Below are 18,497 nucleotides of genomic sequence, written 5' to 3'. Positions count from 1 at the left end.
TTGGTGACATGCTTTCTTGTGTTGTGGAAAATCGACCATACGGTTAATTTTAGATCAGACAGTCTGAGGCACCTTTATTGTTATAACAAGATTACAAGTATGCATACAGGGAGAGACAGCGTAAGCCCATGCAAGAGGTAGGCTGCTCTGCCCTTCACAATTTTTACCAAGCTTATAAAGGTGAAAACCGCAAAACGTCACACATAATTATACCTATATTCGGGTTATGTTGCTAACACTGCAGATTAATATTTCACCATATCTATTATAAAATATTGCAAATCAGCAAGCTATTACACCATGTTTCATGTGTTTTGGCAGTGATTGCGCTGGTCATTTTGTACCCCTCCTTGCGGTTACTTTAAGTAAGCAATATTTGCTATACTATACTTGCCTAAAGCTGAGCTGGCACCCAAGGGACCCCTTGTCCCCCTCCCAGTTCCTCTTTTGTCAGTGTTTCATACCCCGTTTCCTCATACTTAGTTTCTCCATGCTTCAGTGTTTAGTATGCTGATAACCCTATACGCAGGCCTCGGGATTCAACAAACAAAACTGTTTCTATTTAGCATTTGTCTGTTAAAGCCTGATGCCCGCGCACAGGGGCCTGTAAAACAATAGCAAAGCTCATTTAACTATAAAACAATGGCAAAGCTTATCTTACAAGACGGGGGGGTTATAGTCCTCATCATTTGATTCTATTTTAAGATTTTTAATAAGATTTAGAAATTGATACTGAATCGTGTTTCTTTCAGTAAGCAACACAGATCCAAAACCTTTGAGAACCTATGCTGGATAGCAGCAGGTCAAGCTAAAAGCCTGACCAATTCCTCCTGGTAAGTTTATGGGTCTCACATTTCTCTATCTTATATTCAGAGCAGCATTTAGAGTAGTGATTAGAGATGGTTGAGAATTTTCTATTGAAATTTTTTTCAAACAAAAATGCCTTTTTTTTTCATCAATGGAAGAAAACCCTAAAATCAGTTTCTACTTAAAAAAAACAAAAAATCCTCAAAAATTAAAAAAAGTTTTCATGGAAAAGTTTACCATTTTCTGACTATCTCTAGTTGTGATTATTGTACCCATCTACTGATTTAACAAGTTTGTCTAGATAAAATTCTATTATAAAATACTACCTATATTCAGCTATTTAGATTGCTTAATTAGCTGACCATTCTAATACTTTTCCTTTTAAAAGAATCATAGAATAGCAGGATTGGAAGGGACCTCAGGAGGTCACAAAGTCCAACCCAAACTGTTTGTTCTAGTGTTACACATCACCAGGGAGTTTCTAACATTATATTTTTGAAATGCAGTTATTGAAAGATGTAAATCAGTAGGTGGTTAATAAAATTAAGTAAATAGACGCAATGAATTATGTCTTTTTTCATAATACAAAATATTCCTAAAAAAAGCACTTTTGGAACTGAGACAAATTGCAGGAATTTTTACTTTTGTTGTCTTTCACCATTAATACAAATGAAAAAGGAATACATATAACTGTTTAGAATGCACTTAACTGATCTTAAATCGCTAACAGTTTCCACCATTATTCTGAAAATTAAGAAAGATATTCTAAAAGTAATTATTTTTTTGTCTCATACATTCCAGGACCTCAGTTCTGGGATCTGTGTTTCCCATGCATATGCTGATATTATCAACAACACATGCAGCTGAGCAGACCAGTGAAGCGCCTTTCTGAGCATGGTTTAACTGTTAGTGATATCATCAGCTGCAAAAGGAGCCTGAGCTCAGATTCTAGCAGGTAAAAGAGAATGATTCTTGAATATCATTTAAGCCTGATTTGTAATAGAAGGAATACATTTGTGCCAGTACATGATTTGTTTATCTGGCCATGTATGGACAAAATCACTATTTGCATGCTCATCTCTGTTAAGAGCTGCACACAGGAAACAATTTGTGGTACCTTTTAACAAGAGTTAGTAAAGAAAAATCACAAAAAAAAACAACCCAGAATTTCCATCCTGTGGGAAATTGAGATTTTAAAATTTGGATTTATCCCAGATAGGGATGAAAAGTCAAAGTCTCAGAATTATGCGCAAAATGATAGATTCCAAAATATTTTGTTTTGACCTTACCAGAGCATTTCATTTTATTAAGGTCAAAAACTGTTCATTTCAGCTATATTATGCTATAGTGGAAACAGTAAAGTCAAATGAGATGATTAAATCAAAATGATTTCAAATTTACATGACTAAAATGTTTTGCCATTATAGAAACAAAACATTTTGATAATTACCCAAAACTTTAGATGAAATTGATACATTCCAGCAAAATGTTTTGATTTAATTGAAAACTGTTCTGTCGGAAAATTTCTGGCCAGCTCTAATATTAACAATCTTATTGAACCACAAACTTATGAATGATATCGGGAATGCTATGAATGCTATTGTTCTGATATGCCATCAGATGGCAATGTTTATATATAAACCGCCCTGATAGTCAGGCAGAGGTGAGTAAATCCATCCCTCCTCAGCGCCCTGTTAGGGGTGAGGAGTGGATAAATCCTGCCCCTCTCACCACTGTTGGGTGCTAGGAGCAGGGTGGAAAAGTCTCTGCCCCTCATCTGGCTGTCCGCCCCGTGGGGTGGCAAGGTCAGGTAAATTCCCCCTGACCGTCCCGTTGTGAGAGGAGGTGGGTGAATCCCCCCATCTGCTCACCACCTTGTTGGGAGTAAGGAAAAAAACCCTCTTATACTCATTGCCCTTGGGGGGGAGGTGTGGGTGAATCACACACACACATGCTCACCACCCTCTTGTTGGGGAGGGATGGGTGACTCCCCCCTAAAATGTTCACCGGCCTCTTGGTTGGGAAGGGCGGGTGAATCCCCCACACACAGACGATCCCAGCCTCCTGGGTGGGTGTGTGGGGGGGGTGAATTCTCCCCTCACACACGCTCACAGCCCTCTTGGAGGGGAGGAGCGGGTGAATCCCCCCCACACACACTCACCATCTGGGGGGGAGGAGCGGGTGAATCCCCCCACACACACACTCACCATCTGGGGGGGAGGGGTGGGTGAATTCCCCCTCACACGCTCACTACCCTCTTGGACTGGGGGGGTTGCTGAATCCGCCCTCACACACACTCACTGCCCTCTTGGAGGGGGGGTTGGTGAATCCCTCCCACACACACGCTCACTGCCCTCTTGGAGGGGGGGTTGGTGAATCCCTCCCACACACACGCTCACTGCCCTCTTGGGGGGGCAGAGTGGGTGAATCCCCCCCACACACACTCACTGCCATCTGGGGGGGAGGGGTGGGTGAATTCCCCCTCACATGCTCACTGCTCTCTTGGGCTGGGGGGGTTGCTGAATCTGCCCTCACACACACTCACTGCCCTCTTGGAGGGAGGGGTGGGTGAATCCCCCCACACACATGCTCACTGCTCTCTTGGGGGGGCGGAGTGGGTGAATCCCCCCCACACACACTCACTGCCATCTGGGGGGGAGGGGTGGGTGAATCCCCCCTCACACGCTCACTGCCCTCTGGGTGGGGGAGGGGCAGCTGACTGGCAGCGGGAATTCCCCCCCCCTCATAACTGCCACTCACTCCCAACCCCGAACTGCCACCTCTACGGGTGCAGCTGCCAAATGCTGCCTGCAGCGGATGGAAGGCCAGGAAACGAGACAGCCTCCATCGTGGTTGGGCTCTCTGGGCACATTAGCACCCCAGCTCCCCCATTAAGATGGCTGCCCTGGTGTTCTGCAACGTGTGTTTCCGACAGCCCCGAACGGCCACGCCAAGGTTCAGCCTCACCAATTGTGGCCATGTTATCTGTGAGCCGTGTCTTCAGAAAGGTAACAGCCTCTCACGAGAGGGAGACGTGCCCTGTCCCAGGCCACGCAGCTGCCTGGCCTAAGGGCTCAGGCAGGGAGCGAGGGTGGCAGGTCTGGTGGCGCGTTAACCCATCAGGGTCACATCAAGAGCTGTGCAATATTTCCGACTGGCCACTGGGGTCCTGGAACAATTTATATAGTGGGGGTGCTGGGAACCATTGAATCAAACTGTAAACTCTGTATATAATGGAAACCACTTCAAGCCAGGAGATGCAGTAGCACCCCTAGTTCCAGCACCTATGCTGGCTACACTAGCAAATTAGCTTGTAGCTGAAGGGCAGTGCGAGCTTAATCAGTGTGAAACAGAGCAGACTGGCCACTAGGTCTTTTAATGAGGAGAATGTGCACACCCCTCCTTCCCTACCTCCACCTTCCCCCACAACCTCCACCTTCATGTAATCAAAAGATCATAGGGCTGCATGGTATTTGTCCACTGAAACTGAAAAACCTGAGAGTTTCCTTTTTTCTAAAATCACCTAACATAAATTTCTTACCCTAGGTATTGTTAAAGCAAATATTAAATGTTTTCTAAATTAAAATTTTTAAAAAAAGAATTAAAATAACTCCTTATCTGACTACAGTGTTAGTCAAGTCTTAATACTTTGGAAACATGCCTTATGCATCCCAAAATCTGAGGCTTTAGTAAAAAGTCTGAGGCAAGACAGATATGGTCCCCACATTCACTGCCTGATTCAGATTAAGGTGCAGACATGCACTGTCTCATTCACTCTGAAGCACCGTTTAATTTTGCTTTAATTTTAGAGCAGATATCAACATATTGGATTACATTATAAGATAAATTTTGCTAGTTGCTTCAGACATTTTAAACCCCACTCCAGTATTATTATTATCAATTTTCCTCATTTAAATCATTACTGTTTGAGAGCTGCAAGACCTTTTAAAAAGGGGGAGTTCCTGCAATATTTTTAGACCTCCATGTTATGCATCTGGCCTAACAGCTACATTTTGGAAGCCTTACAATATATATTTAGGAGCTATGGCAGAAGCATAAGGGAGGCAGATGTCTCTTGGAAATATCATGCTCATAAAATGGGATCTACAAAGAGATTTAGGCACAGCGACACTCAGTGTTACAGCAGCTAACGCTTAGGTGTCTAGAAAATCACAGGAGCAACTCCGTGGTTCACAAAGCTGAGTTAGGTGCTTAGGCTCCTTCTACAACAAATGGGAAGAGAGACACACTTCAGAATGGAATTCACAAAAGCCAGCAGAGTAGGCAAGGAGCTGCCTAAGTTAGCCAATGGGAGATGTTAACCAGAAAGTTGTGTGCTAGGCATGCAAGTCCAGGTCAAGGAGATGCCTGTTTCTGCTTAGTGGTCCATGAACTGGTACACACCACTGGAGTGAGGCAGCTTAGGCACCTAAGCCTCTTTGAGGGAGTGAGTTAGGCACCTCGCTCCATACAAAATGGCCCAATTATATTTTAAGTATTTATCCACAGTGGAATAGTCATTGGGCCAGAGAGAGAGCCTGGAAATGATTCTCTTGTCCAGTAGTTGGGGCACCTACATGGTATGTGGAAGATCCTGGCTCCAGTGCCCCAGCTCCAGACACTCTTTCATTATTTATCCATTTATCCATTATTCAACAAGAGAAACTGAGGGAGTCACCCACATCAGAATATGTCATATCTCAGTGGTTAGAGCATGTTCCACAGAGGATTTGAATAGGGGCATCTATTCAAACCCTCCTTTTCTCCCCAACTGGCAGAGAAGGGGGAATTGAATGGAATCTCCCACATCCTAGCTGAGTACTCTAGCCACTGGGCTAAACATTATAAGGCAGGCACCAGCTTGTCCTGTGTATGCATTTTGAATGGAACCCCATCCTGTCAATGATCTCTGTGTGCACCTGTTTGTCCCTGCTTCGCAAATTCCTCTGAGGCGTAGGCAGCACATAGACTGCTGGGCAGATAGAGGGAGGCATTAGTGCATATGCCCAGACTCTGAAACATAGGTGCCTAGAAAATGTTTACTCTGAAAAACTTTGGCACTGAGTGAATTTAGGTGCCTATGGATCGTACAAAAGCCAAAACTGGGATTTAGGCACCAAAGTCTGAGGTTTAGGCACTGAAGTACCTTCATGGATACCACCCTTACTAATTATTAGACAGACACAAAATATGGCATTTCTTCTCTTTCCTTGTCAGACTGTGATGTCATTTCAACAGTTCTGGTTTTTCTGAGGGTTTATAAAAAAAAAACAAAAATTCTTCAAGAATTAGCTAGTGTAATCAGTGGCTTTCTTAAGAGGAAGGTGCCCAAAGTGCAGCCCCAGTAACTGAACATAACTAAAATGTGTCCTACATCTGTCCCTTCTTAATAAAGTCAGAGTGAGAAGAAAATTGATAGAGTGTAGGTTTTTACTGGTGTGAATTCACATACCATTTCTACCTGTTATAATACCATTTTTACAATGTTCTTCATCTCCAAATATCATTATAAACCTCGATACTCAACATGTTAGGCAGTAAGCAAATAGCTATTGTATAAATACATAAGACATATCTAGTCAACTATCAAGGAAGATAACGAGTGTATTTAAATATTATGATTGTGTGAATCTATTTAGAATAATTGTTAATGTGTTTAAAATAATAAAGACATATTTTAGAAAATGGTTACTTTTATGCTCAGGAATAAAATCTGATCCTGCTTCTATTGAAGTCACTGACAAAAAAACACAAAGGGTGAAATTCTGTTGAAGTCAAGACTTCACAGATTTCACCTACTGAGTTCAGTGGGGGCAGAACTGGGTCCAAAATATCTTAAAGTCATACCTCTGGTCAGTTCTTATCCATCAAATCATTTAAGCATGAACTTAAATTTAAACATGTGAGTAGTCTCATTTAAGTCAACAGAAGTACTCAAACAACAGGATTCACAGAGACTACTCTTGTGTATAAAGTTGCTTGCATACATAAGTGTCTGTAGGATTCAGGCCTGGGAGCCATTGCACATTTTTCCTTGTGCAACTGTGTCCACATTTTTGAAAAATCAAACTCTTTATATGATTTTATTTGCAATTATGTATAGCCTCTATGATTCTTGATACAAACAAGGTCTAAGCATCAAAACAAGTTGCATATGCTGTATGACATACACTCCTATGGCACTCATTTTTATTTTACAGGCAAAAAAGATGAATGTTTGATTTGTAGAGCTCCTTGCCGTACAATATTTCTTTCTAAAAAGGTAAATTAAGGCTTTCATATTTGTTTTATACTAATTTGTAGTTTCCTTAACAGTAGAGTTATTTCATTACAATATACTTTTCTTTGTCAGCTGTACATGGACATTCACTAACATTTTGACAGTAGTCATAGTTGCTCTGTTACTATATAGGGTACACTTATGGATTTCTTCAGATACATAGCCTGGAGTGTGTACACCCCAGAAGTCAGCAGCAAATCAGTACAACTTCTTCAAGAAGCAAGTTGGTGACTAACGTAAAAGGTTAGAAGTGATTGTCAAAAAGTAGAAAGTTCCATGTCATTATCAGATTTCAGGTAAATTAACCTTGTCCTCCTGTGCACTACAGTTCACTATACTGAGTGTGGCCTTTTTGCCCTCCACAAAAAGTGTGCAACCTGCACTGGTTACTCTGGCTCTTGGATTGGAGGAAAAACTCATGTACAGTCCAAGCAGTGTTTAGATATATGGGTATTAGGTCTAGCCTTCCTAGGGTGACCAGATGGCCCAATTTTATAGGGACAGTCCCGATATCTGGGGTTTTGTCTTATATGGGTGCCAATTACCCCCCCCCCCCCGCCACCGCCATCCTGATTTTTCATCCTTGCTGTCTGGTCACCCTAAGCCTTCCTTTTTTTAATAGTCCACTCAACCCTTTGTGGGGATAGAGCTGAACAGAAGTATTCATAGGGATTCTTGCCCTCACTCACCAGAGGATTGTGCAGCCCCCACTTCCTATTTTTGTTAAGATGGGGTTGAAAAGTTAATCCTTCCTCTTCTTGCCTAGACACCTTCTTCTCCTTAACTGAATTCATATTTGGGTTGTGGTGGCACTTCATATTTCCTCCCTGATTAACTACCAGCCAGGTAAAGGAGACACCTTCCTTATGAGGGTAAGGGGGGACATCATGAACATGCTTAGTGAAAACAGCATTCCTACAAGCCCATACGGCAATCATGGCCCTGGAATGGAGGCGGACTTAGGCTGAAATCAGTATTACATGGCTGGGTCTTGTAGGAGGGTTTAGTATCCCTAGAAGTATTTAACAGCAGTTTAACATACATCTACGAAGTATGTCAATAATACAAAGGTGATTCTGTATTTATGAATAAAATATAGAAGGAAAAATACTGCTGAACTTGAGAAAGGGCAGGATGATATCACAGAGGTACATTACAGAAAAGTAATAGGGTGTCAGATAAAGCAATCTGGCACTTGACCAGAATAAAAAACTCAAAAGAGTGTGATTTTCAAAAATACTTAGAAATGCTAATACTACCATTGACTTCAGTGGGGCAGAATTAAGCCAACACTAAGTGCTTTTGAAAACCCCACCCTAAATGTGTGTAGATATCTATATCAACATCAATGTGTGAAGCTTAAAGGGAAATAATAAGTAAACTAGACTGTGTGACAATTGAAGAAGATCTTTATGGCCTAGGCAATTCTGAATCTTGATGGCATGACAAAGAAAAAGAATACTCTATTATTAAGGTCTAAGTCATACAATAAGGATAGATTAGGTTGTAGAGGTGGAAGAAGTACCATTATACCAAAAATAATATAAAATCTATTGAACTAAAATGTATTAGTTTTGAGTAGAATATGTAAGAATGTAAAACTCAAGTCATAAGAATGTAAATATATGATAATAGTTTTACTACTGTCCTCTTTAACAGGAAAAGATACTTTTCTTTACATAGTCCTAAGCAACGCACAAGAATCAGGCCAAGGAATAACAACAGATGAATCACTAAGGCTCATTATAATCGCAAGATAATTAAGTTCAACATCATGATACTAAACTTTCAAAATGGTTTAACTGAGGAAGCTAATGAAAAAGACCCTAAAGACAAAAACAAAAATCGTTAGACTTAGTATGGAGGCTATTTAAGCATACCAAAATAGAGATAGAGTAGGCATGCATATACAGACCAAAAAAAAAGATGCATAATTAGATGGGAAAGCACAAAATGTTATTAGAGAAAAACAGTTATTTTTCAAAAATGGATATCCAGCCCAACTGAAGCTAGCAGAAGAAGACAGACTCTGGCAGGTAACATGTAAAATGGAGATTAAGAAGCATAAGAATTTGAACAGCAAATAACCAAAACATAAGAACAAATAAGAATTTTAAAATATATATATCATAAATAGGAAGCCTGCAAGAATCCATGGGTCCGCTGAACTACCAGGGAGTAATTAAGACGGGCAGAACATTGCAGAGAAGTTTCATTATTTCTTAGGCCTTGGCTACACTAGCGCTTTACAGCTCTGCAACTTTCTCGCTCAGGGGTGTGAAAAAAACACCTCCCTGAGCTCTGCAAGATACAACGCTGTAAAGCGCCAGTGTAAACATTGCCGCGCGCTCCCAGCGCTGCAAGCTAAACCCCATCAGTGGCAGCGCTTTGAAGTTTCAAGTGTAGCCATGCCCTTAGCATCAGTTTCACCACAAATGATGTTGGGAGTTACATGCCCAGGACACACCCACTATTTTCAGGTAATAGCAATGAATCTCTGTCAGGGATTGAGATGCCATGCATCTGAAGAAATGAGGTTTTTTACCCACGAAAGCTTATGCCCAAATAAATCTGTTAGTCTTTCAGGTGCCATCGGACTCCTTGTTGTTTTTGATGAATAATAGTGAATTCTTGTTCCATTGCAATCCATGGAAGTTTTGCCATTGAAGTCAGTAGGGCCAGGATTTCAATCTTAAATTGGAACACATCAGTAGATGGGAGACATCAAGCATTCTAAAGGAATTCAAGAGTGTAATGGCTGAGCAGTTAACAAAAAGATTAGCTGTTTCATTAAAACCTGCTACTATATTGGAGGACTGAAAGGTAGCTAATTACTATATCATTTAAAAAGGTACTAGTGGTGATCAGAAAGCCTTGCTTAAGTAAATCAGTGGGAATGATAAGTATCCACACACCAAAAAAAAAAATGGTTGAGCTCCATAATTTAGGGACTTGAGAGGAAAAATGGCTAGTAAGTTTTATGTATGATACTGACCCCATTGATACTAAGGACAAAACTCCCAACTGACTTCAGTTAAATCAGGATAGGGCCCTATAAATGTTCTAAAACTTCTCATTACATTATTTATTTGAGGTAGTTGAAGGGTCACATTTTTCAATTAGTGCATGATTGTCATTTATAGCTTTACATTTCTAGTATTTTTGTACTTCAGTCACCAAACTGGCCATTATTTCAGAACAGGCTTAAGTACTTTGCTGAATCAAAGCCTCAGTGTTTATTATTTTGGAATATTATAAAAACATCCAATATTGCTGTATACAATAATAATCTAAACATTTGTTAGAACCCTTATTTTTGATGGTTTGTAAATCTTTTCCTAGTGGAGTTCTTCATTTGCGTCCATATCTTTTAATAGATTTCTAGCATGAATTCAAGAACCTCTCTCTTTGCTAGAACCTTAAATAAATTGTATAGCTTGTCCATAAAATACATTTTAAATACGCATACTGCACTTGTATGAATACCATGGTTGCTCACTAGATGAAATTTTATTTTCTTATATTGGTGAATAAAGGTCATTTAGATTTGCTAGCATGGGTTTCAGTTTGAATAAAAGATAGGTTAGAGTGCATTAGTTTATATTTATATAGGTATACAAAATGTCCACTCAATGAGAACTAGAAAACTGCTTCATAATTTACATCGTAAAACAATAGGGGGTCAACCATGTCATTATGTTAGGAAGCAGTGTAGAGGAGCACTTCCCCAGCAGAAGCTTCAGGAAAGAACATTTTATCAAAGAAATTATATCTCAGAGTCTATTAAATCTTTCTTGACTAGCATTCCTTACCAGCCTCTACAATCTAGTCTGTCTTTCATTTATATTGATAGGCAAGTGCTCCATTATCCCACTTGTATTTGTCATTCCACTATGTTTCTGTACAGACTAGTCTCTCCCCTAAAAAGTTACAACAGCTAATAAATTTACAGTCCCACTTCTTTATATTATCTATTCATCCATTAATTGAAATCCTGTCTAGTTGTCCCTGAACACAGAACCAGAAACATTTCAGAGAAAACTATCATCATATATTATGTTATTTATTTTTATATTAAGTTCAGTTTATTATACACTACCCCCAAATTTTAAAATGCACCACATTTTCTTAAGAGAAAATACTTAATTGCACTGTAGATGTTTTTTAGTAAAATTCATGAGGTTTCGTAATGGAGTAGGGAATAGCTGGGGATTTTGGCACCAAAATAACTATGCGAGGTGGCTTTTTTCTTATGGCATTCAGGAGACAGCTGAGATTTTCTTACTGGGGAATGGCTAAATCTCTAATTTTCCAACTTTTGGGGGGCAGAGCTGACTTAAAATTTGGGGGAGAAGTTACCCACCTCAGCAAGTAGCTGTCTTACAAAATGTTTAATGTATGCTACTGCATACAACAATAGTGGATAGTCTACTGAAATGCTCAGCTCTGAAATAGTTCATACGGCTATGTAGACCATTTGTCCTTCGGCTTCAGAGTCAGCACCCTTTACAGAAGAATGAAAATATCTCACACTTCTCTCAGAATTCTTGTTTCAGGCTCTTCAGACATAAGTTTTAAATTAGGAAGGGTTTTCTTTGCCACTATGTGGAGGTATTTACATTTTGAATGAGAGCTTAAAATATGGAACACAATTTGCAGCATATTTAAAAATTTCAGCAAACCATTGTGTTATATTAGGGGCCTCACTTACAAATTCTAGGATAAGAAAACTGTCACTTCTTCATATATTAATCTCCATGAATGTTCAATTTTAAATTTTCACTATGAAGCACATTTGTTTAATAGATTATCTATAGTGTTTATATATATTATTAAAAATTCTTCCAGATTATTAAAAAGATACTGAATGAAACTAGACTTAATCTCAGCATCTTCCTACTGGATACCACTCTACAACTTGTTGCATTAGCATTTATTATCCATGCACAACCATTCAATCAATCAGTTTATGGAACATTTAATGTAATGCTGTATTTTAAAGCTTTTCTAAATACCAAAGGTAAAATTATTAAAAGTCAGTGAAATTTAGGCTCCTAAGTACGTAAGTCACTTTTGAAAATGGAACCTAAGTTCCTTAGTCATGAAGGTACTTTTGAAAATTTTACCCTAAATATGATATCCACTACATTTTCTTCAGTCACTAATTCTGTCTTTTAAAAAATTTCACTGCTATATTGTAGACATTAATTTTGGTAACATTTATTTACTCTTTCGCTGCAGACAAATCCCGAAATTCAGTCACTGTTTATGGGAATAGATATGTTATGCAAAAAATATTCAAGAGAAATTACACAGGTGAGTCCTATGAAACTTGTTTTGGAGATTTGATTGCCATCTGTCAATCAGAATCCAGATTTTTTTGTGTGTGTGCTTTTTCTTCTTTAGAAACTGACTTATCTTCATTCCAAACCATTTTTTCCCCTTTGTCAATATAGTTGTAGGTCTAGCAGTTCCAGTTTTCCTCATTTCTTTTCTCTGTTTTTTTTTTGTTCGTTTAGCTAGTTGATTTTTGTTCCATTTTGTGGTTTTTGGCATTTTTGGACTGACTAACTCATTGTGGCCTGATTTTCAAAGTGCTAACCATTTGCAGCTTCTATTAACTTCAGTGTAAAGGGAAAAATTGTATGATTAGTTCAACTTCCACATTTTCTTTCTCCAGTATACAGTTCCAAGGTGCTTAAGAAAGCATCAGGGCTACTGTTTGTGTCTTAATCTCATACTAATTATCACTACTTCTTATTATTTTAATGATGCAAAAGTATCAAATATTAGCTATATCAGAAATTAAACAGGTAAATTTAAATCACTGTTGGCACTATATACTATGGCTAAAAAAAAATACAAACCAAAAAATGTGTCAAAGGGACGGGGAAGGAAAATGTGATGTAGAAACTCATGTGAGTATTTGGATGTTGTCTAGATGAATAGTCTACAGAAAATGTTTCAATGTGCACAATTCAGAATCCATTCAGAAATTTTCAAGACTACAGTCAGAATCAAAATACAGTTATTCAGATGTCGGTTCAATAGTTTCCAGTAAACTCTTAACTTTCTTAATTTCCCAGAAAATGAACACTTTCATGTGACAAAATCCAGGTTTCATTTAGGACATGGCACATGGCCTGGGTACTTAGCCCCAGATCCAGATATATTAGAATTCTGTTTTTTATTGTACAATATATTTCTTTTTTCCCTGCAAGGGGCACAAAGAGGTTGGTTATTCTTGCTTCTCCTCTATTTTATATTCACAGTCTCTTTATCAGTAACATTTGATCAGCAACCCAAGCCTTTGGTTTTTTCCTGTGTCTAATACTTTACTGCCAAAACACCTCATGCCATTTTGACACAGTCACAAGAAATTAGTATATGGTCACTTGTTTCTCTTCCAGCCCAGCTGATATGTGCAATTAACAGTTTATCTTACACCCATTCCCACCATGAGCCTGGTCTCACAGACTAGACATTGTAATATTGCTTATAGAAATAAAAGTACTTATTGGAACACTGCAAATAACAATTCCAGCACCCAGAGACAGGACTGAACATCCTCCTAGCCGCCCCTCCCCCACAATGATGACAACAACGTAATATAAAAATAAGACAACTTAAACCTAAGATAAAGATACATTTCCACCTATGATAGAAGTGCTGTCTGCACGGACCATTACAGATCACATTCTAGCCACATTAGTATTTTGACAAACAGATTTGTCAAGCCCCAAATAAAATGCTATTTTTATAAAAAAGATTATGAAATTCACTACTAGGTTGTGTGTTCTTTTACTGCCTTTCAATGAGTTCTGAAGCAAAAACAACATATACCTGACATGGCCTAGTTTTCCAGCTACTGGAAAAATATATTGTGTTTAACCCAACTGTAAAAATAAAACTGATACTATTGTGTTTAAACTTATACTCTGCTACTTCATATTAGTGAGATTTGCCACAATATGGCAGTTTCCAAGTAGTATGAAATTATTCTTTGTGTTTAGCAAGAGTCACTACTGACTAAAGTAACAACTAAGTAGGATGTCTCACTGTGACCAGGGTCCTAATGGGGGCCAGCTATGGTCACTCAGTTAGGGTGAACTGCAAAGAATGGGGCAGACAATCGCCAAAAAGCTTGGATATTCAAATACTTACATTTACCCAGCCATCATATAACAGCTTCTTTATTACCTCACTGGTTACTCAGATGTTCAAATAACACAGTTCCCTTAAAGTGATCCAGTCTCAGGCCTCCATCTAGGTACCTGAGTCAAATATGACAATTTCTGAAAATCTTATTTCATCATATAAAATAAAAGGTTCTACTAGTCCCAAAGGATCGGACACATTACCTAAGAGGTTATTGACTATTCCAGCTCTTACCCAATACACGCCACAGCCAATTCTTATAAACTAAACTAAGCTTTATTAAAAAACAAAAGAGAGAGAGTATGGTTAAAAGATCAATATACAAACAGACATGAGTTCAATTCATTTAGGTGCAGATTCATAGCAGAGGGGGTGAGATTTGGAGTTGCAAAGAGTTCTTTTAGAAATAGTTCATAGGTTATAGTCCAATGTCCAAATATCATATTCAGGGTGGAGCAGAATAACTGAGACCTTAGCCTTGCAACTCAAACTTCCCTGATGAAGCCTGAGCAGATCTGAGATGACAGAATCAGGACCCAAAGATCTTTTTTTCAGTTTCATGTCTTTTGACAAGTTGGAGTTCCTCAGGGAACAAAAGGTAATTAAGATGACTTTGAAGGAAGTCCACCACTGGTACTTGTCTATATGAATTAACTTAAGGCCATTTACTTGTTCCTCCACCATTCACAGTACATTTCAAAGAGAGACGAATACTGAGAGATCCCATGTTTACAAATCTGAATTATCAGAATACAGCAAAGACAGGGACTGTTGATTACATTGTTGATCCTGCTCATACATATGTAAATACACAAAAACACAAACATTATCTCCTCACACGTCTTTTGAAGGTTATTTATTTTGCAGGATGTTAAACCCTTTCTAGCCATGCATCACACTTGAACTATATTTTAACAAGACAAGCTACAAGACATAGTATGTTTTATATTGCCATTTTATTTAGTGTTTGTGTTTAACTCTATATTGAATACATTTTGGGCAAACAATGTAGGAAAACTACACTTCCTCTTTTTCTCCCTTGTCATTGAACATGGTCTTAAAAACAAACTCAATAAAATAAGTCCACCATCTCCTAGGCAGGCTGCTCCAGATTCAAACATATTCATTTTACAAGTTTTTAGTTGCCACCCTGGTATATAACTGAAGAGTATTTTTATTGGATCTGGACCTAAATGATATATAAAATACATATAACAAAAAAATGGAAATCACTTCAGTTTCTTTTTCCTTCATCTTGTAGAAATGTACTATAACTGAAGTGATTTCAACTTGTCCATACAATTAGTTGAAAACCACTACTACACAAGTTTTATTTTTAGATTTCAGAATTTCAAGAAAAACAGAGAAGACGCTTATTAGCATACTACAGAGGAAAGGTAATTAAGCTTGACTTTGGGTAGGAAGAAGGATTGTTTTGTGTGCCTTATTTCTTTGTTTATATTTAGAAAACAAATTTTGATTGGACTTTCCTACTTATTAAGAGGGAGTTGTTAGCACTTGTCATGGTGTCTGGAGTCATTCACAACCATGAATGCCTACCTCAGGGCCAGGGCCATCCATAGGATTTATGGGGCCCTACGCAGTATTATTAAACCGGTGCCCCTATGCCGGATGGCAGCCCAAGCTCACAGCCTGGTGGGGGAGGGGGAGGAGGGACTTGACAGCAAAGGATAATGAGATGCCCAGCCTGCCTCATGGTGGCGGAGAGTCACAGTTCCCTGCAGAGACTTCCAAGCACTCTCCCTCATGCAGAATGGACATGAAGAAAGTACCTAATTAAAAGCACTAAAATTTGGGAATAAAAAATGTCAGTCACAGGTTTTTTGATATGCCCTGAAGTTTGTCAGAGATTTATTTGCAAAAACTTCATAGTAAGGGTGAGTCAGCTGTCCTGCTGAATACAACATTACATATAATGGAATACATGATGCAGCTCTTCTCTGTTTTACATTTTCTTCATCAGTATTTCTAAACTGAATTTATATTTTAAATGTACTCAAATCTTAAGCCAGCGTTCCAGATTACTATATATTTAACTCACTGAAACAAAGACATTCTTTTAAATTAATCAGAGAGGTTTAGTGTGTTCATAACAATGTTCATTGCTTTTAGAAAAAGGGAACAGTAATTTACTTTGTGTGATCTCCATAACAAGAGACATGGTTATGAAATTTTACCAACTTTAAAAAAATATGTTTCCAAAGATTTTAGGAATAACAAGTACTAAGGTACTGATTTTGCTGGAGGGTTCTTTTAAAACTAGTTTATCGGATAGTCAGAAGTAAAGAAAGGGAACTCTTTGTCCAGCTATCTGGAAGGGAAGGACTGTTGTCCCTTTAAGGGCTCTCTTCAGTGGGGTGTGGGGGGAGAGGTGGTGAAGGGATGGACAGAAAGGACAGGAAGACTTGGAAGCACTTTTTTTTTAACTATAGTAATTAAAATGTGTATTTTAGATAAGGGAGGTCTTTTGAAGGATTTATTTAAAAAACTATGTCTGAAGATCCACACATTTAAGGCTAAAGATGATTGTGCATCTAAAACTCTATGGAAGCATTTTTTAGAAATTTGATTTTATAACCTTCACCAGCTCACTAATGAAATATTTTTAAAGCAAATTTTAAACTAAGGTCCTGTAGACTGACATGTTCTGTGTAAATATTACATTAATGCACAACTGTTTTTGTCAGTAAAATCAGAAACTGACAGTATAAAAATTTATTTGGGCATAAGCTTTCGTGGACATCTGATGAAATGGGTTCTAGTCCACAAAAGCTTATGTCCAAATAATTTGTTAGTCTTTGAGGTGACACAAGGACTCGTCCTTGTTTTTGCTGATACAGACTAACAGGACTACCACTCTGAAACCTGTCAGTATATACCTTGGGGTTGGCAAATGCCTGTTAAATGGCTTTATTACCCCTTGAATGTCTCTTTAACAGTTTCAATGTTGTGCTAATAGGTCTGGCAGGCTGGAGGTTTTTTCACTTTTAACTACTAGATTCCCTCCCAAGGAAGACTCACCAGGCTAGAGCAGCCATCTGTGGGAGCCTGCAGGAAGGGTCAGAACAGGGATAGGAAAACAAGCGGTGGACACTAAGACCCAGTGGTGCCCCAAATTTTCAGATGCCCTACGCAGCTGGCTACGTTGCCTATGCCTAAGGACGGCCCTGCTCAGGGCAGATCGTCAGAAAACAGGACAGACACCCCAAATTGGTGGTGTAGTCTATAATTAGATTTCACCAAGCCAGTAACAAATGTGAACTGCTGGCTCACTATATTAGTCTTACCATGGAGTCACAGACTCCTGAGACTCTCCAGTCTATCTTGCCACCTAAACAAACTGGACATTGCGATGAAATGGTTACTTACACAAAAAATCGCACAGCAGTCAAGTTGCTTCCAGTTCCAAGAAACTAATCACTTTACCTAGATAAGTTTGATCTTACACCAAAGACAATGCTGGTAGCCAATTTTATAGTAAACTAACTAAAGGTTTATTAGCTAAGAAAAGGAAATGAGAGTTATTGAGAGGTCAAAGCAGGTATAATGTATGGACAGGTGAGTCACTGTCTATAATTCCAAATGGTAGCAGAGATGTTGTAATCTGCCAGTTTCCCCAAAGTCTCTCAGGGCTACCCAGAATAACTCTGAGGACCACCAGATGCTGCAAGCAATTCTCAGTTCTCAGTTCGCAGGCTGGATTTTCTTTCAGCCTGTGACCACTCCCCTTACTTCAGTGTTCTTCAGGTATTCATTGATGTTATGAGCAGAGTGATATAAGGTGGAGAGAAGAGAGGTGGCTAGAGGAATTTTTCCCCTTCTTATACTCCAACACTTCTATGTTGGAAAAATCCTTGCTGGATCATAGGGCCAGGCAGTTCCATTGTGTACGTGAACTCCAAGATTTCCTTCAGATGAATTGTAACTTTCTTGTTCACACCTCCCTCCCCCACAGGGAATGTCTGATTAAAGAGGCAATGGCTCTTTAGCACCTTTCTGGCTTTCCAGTGTGCCTTTTTCTCTGAGAAAATGGTTGGTGGGAGTTATCCAGTACTACAATATATTTCAGTAACAATCATATAGTAAAAATCTCATAATTGTAAATGCAGTGATGTTACACACATCTTAATAGTACAATGATGTTCAGCAGATTATGTGTTTTTAAATGATACCTCACAAGGCATACTTTCTACAAAACATATCATAATAACCATATAAAAGAGGTACAGGG

At 38.7% G+C, this 18,497-nt stretch overlaps 1 protein-coding gene across 1 annotated transcript in view; it reads left to right on the top strand.

The window, feature by feature from the left end:
* Window positions 1-3,703: 3,703 nt before the first annotated feature.
* Window positions 3,704-18,497, top strand: part of RNF212 (ring finger protein 212) — a 32,445-nt gene continuing 17,651 nt past the window's right edge. The window contains exons 1-4 of the mRNA XM_030565386.1: window positions 3,704-3,815; window positions 7,008-7,069; window positions 12,329-12,403; window positions 15,586-15,642. Of these exons, the coding sequence (XP_030421246.1) occupies window positions 3,704-3,815; window positions 7,008-7,069; window positions 12,329-12,403; window positions 15,586-15,642 (306 nt within the window). The remainder of the gene's footprint in view (window positions 3,816-7,007; window positions 7,070-12,328; window positions 12,404-15,585; window positions 15,643-18,497) is intronic.

This window comes from Gopherus evgoodei, chromosome 5 (assembly GCF_007399415.2).
Source record: "Gopherus evgoodei ecotype Sinaloan lineage chromosome 5, rGopEvg1_v1.p, whole genome shotgun sequence".
Lineage (NCBI taxonomy): Eukaryota > Metazoa > Chordata > Testudines > Testudinidae > Gopherus > Gopherus evgoodei.
This window is presented reverse-complemented; position numbering and strand designations above follow the sequence as displayed.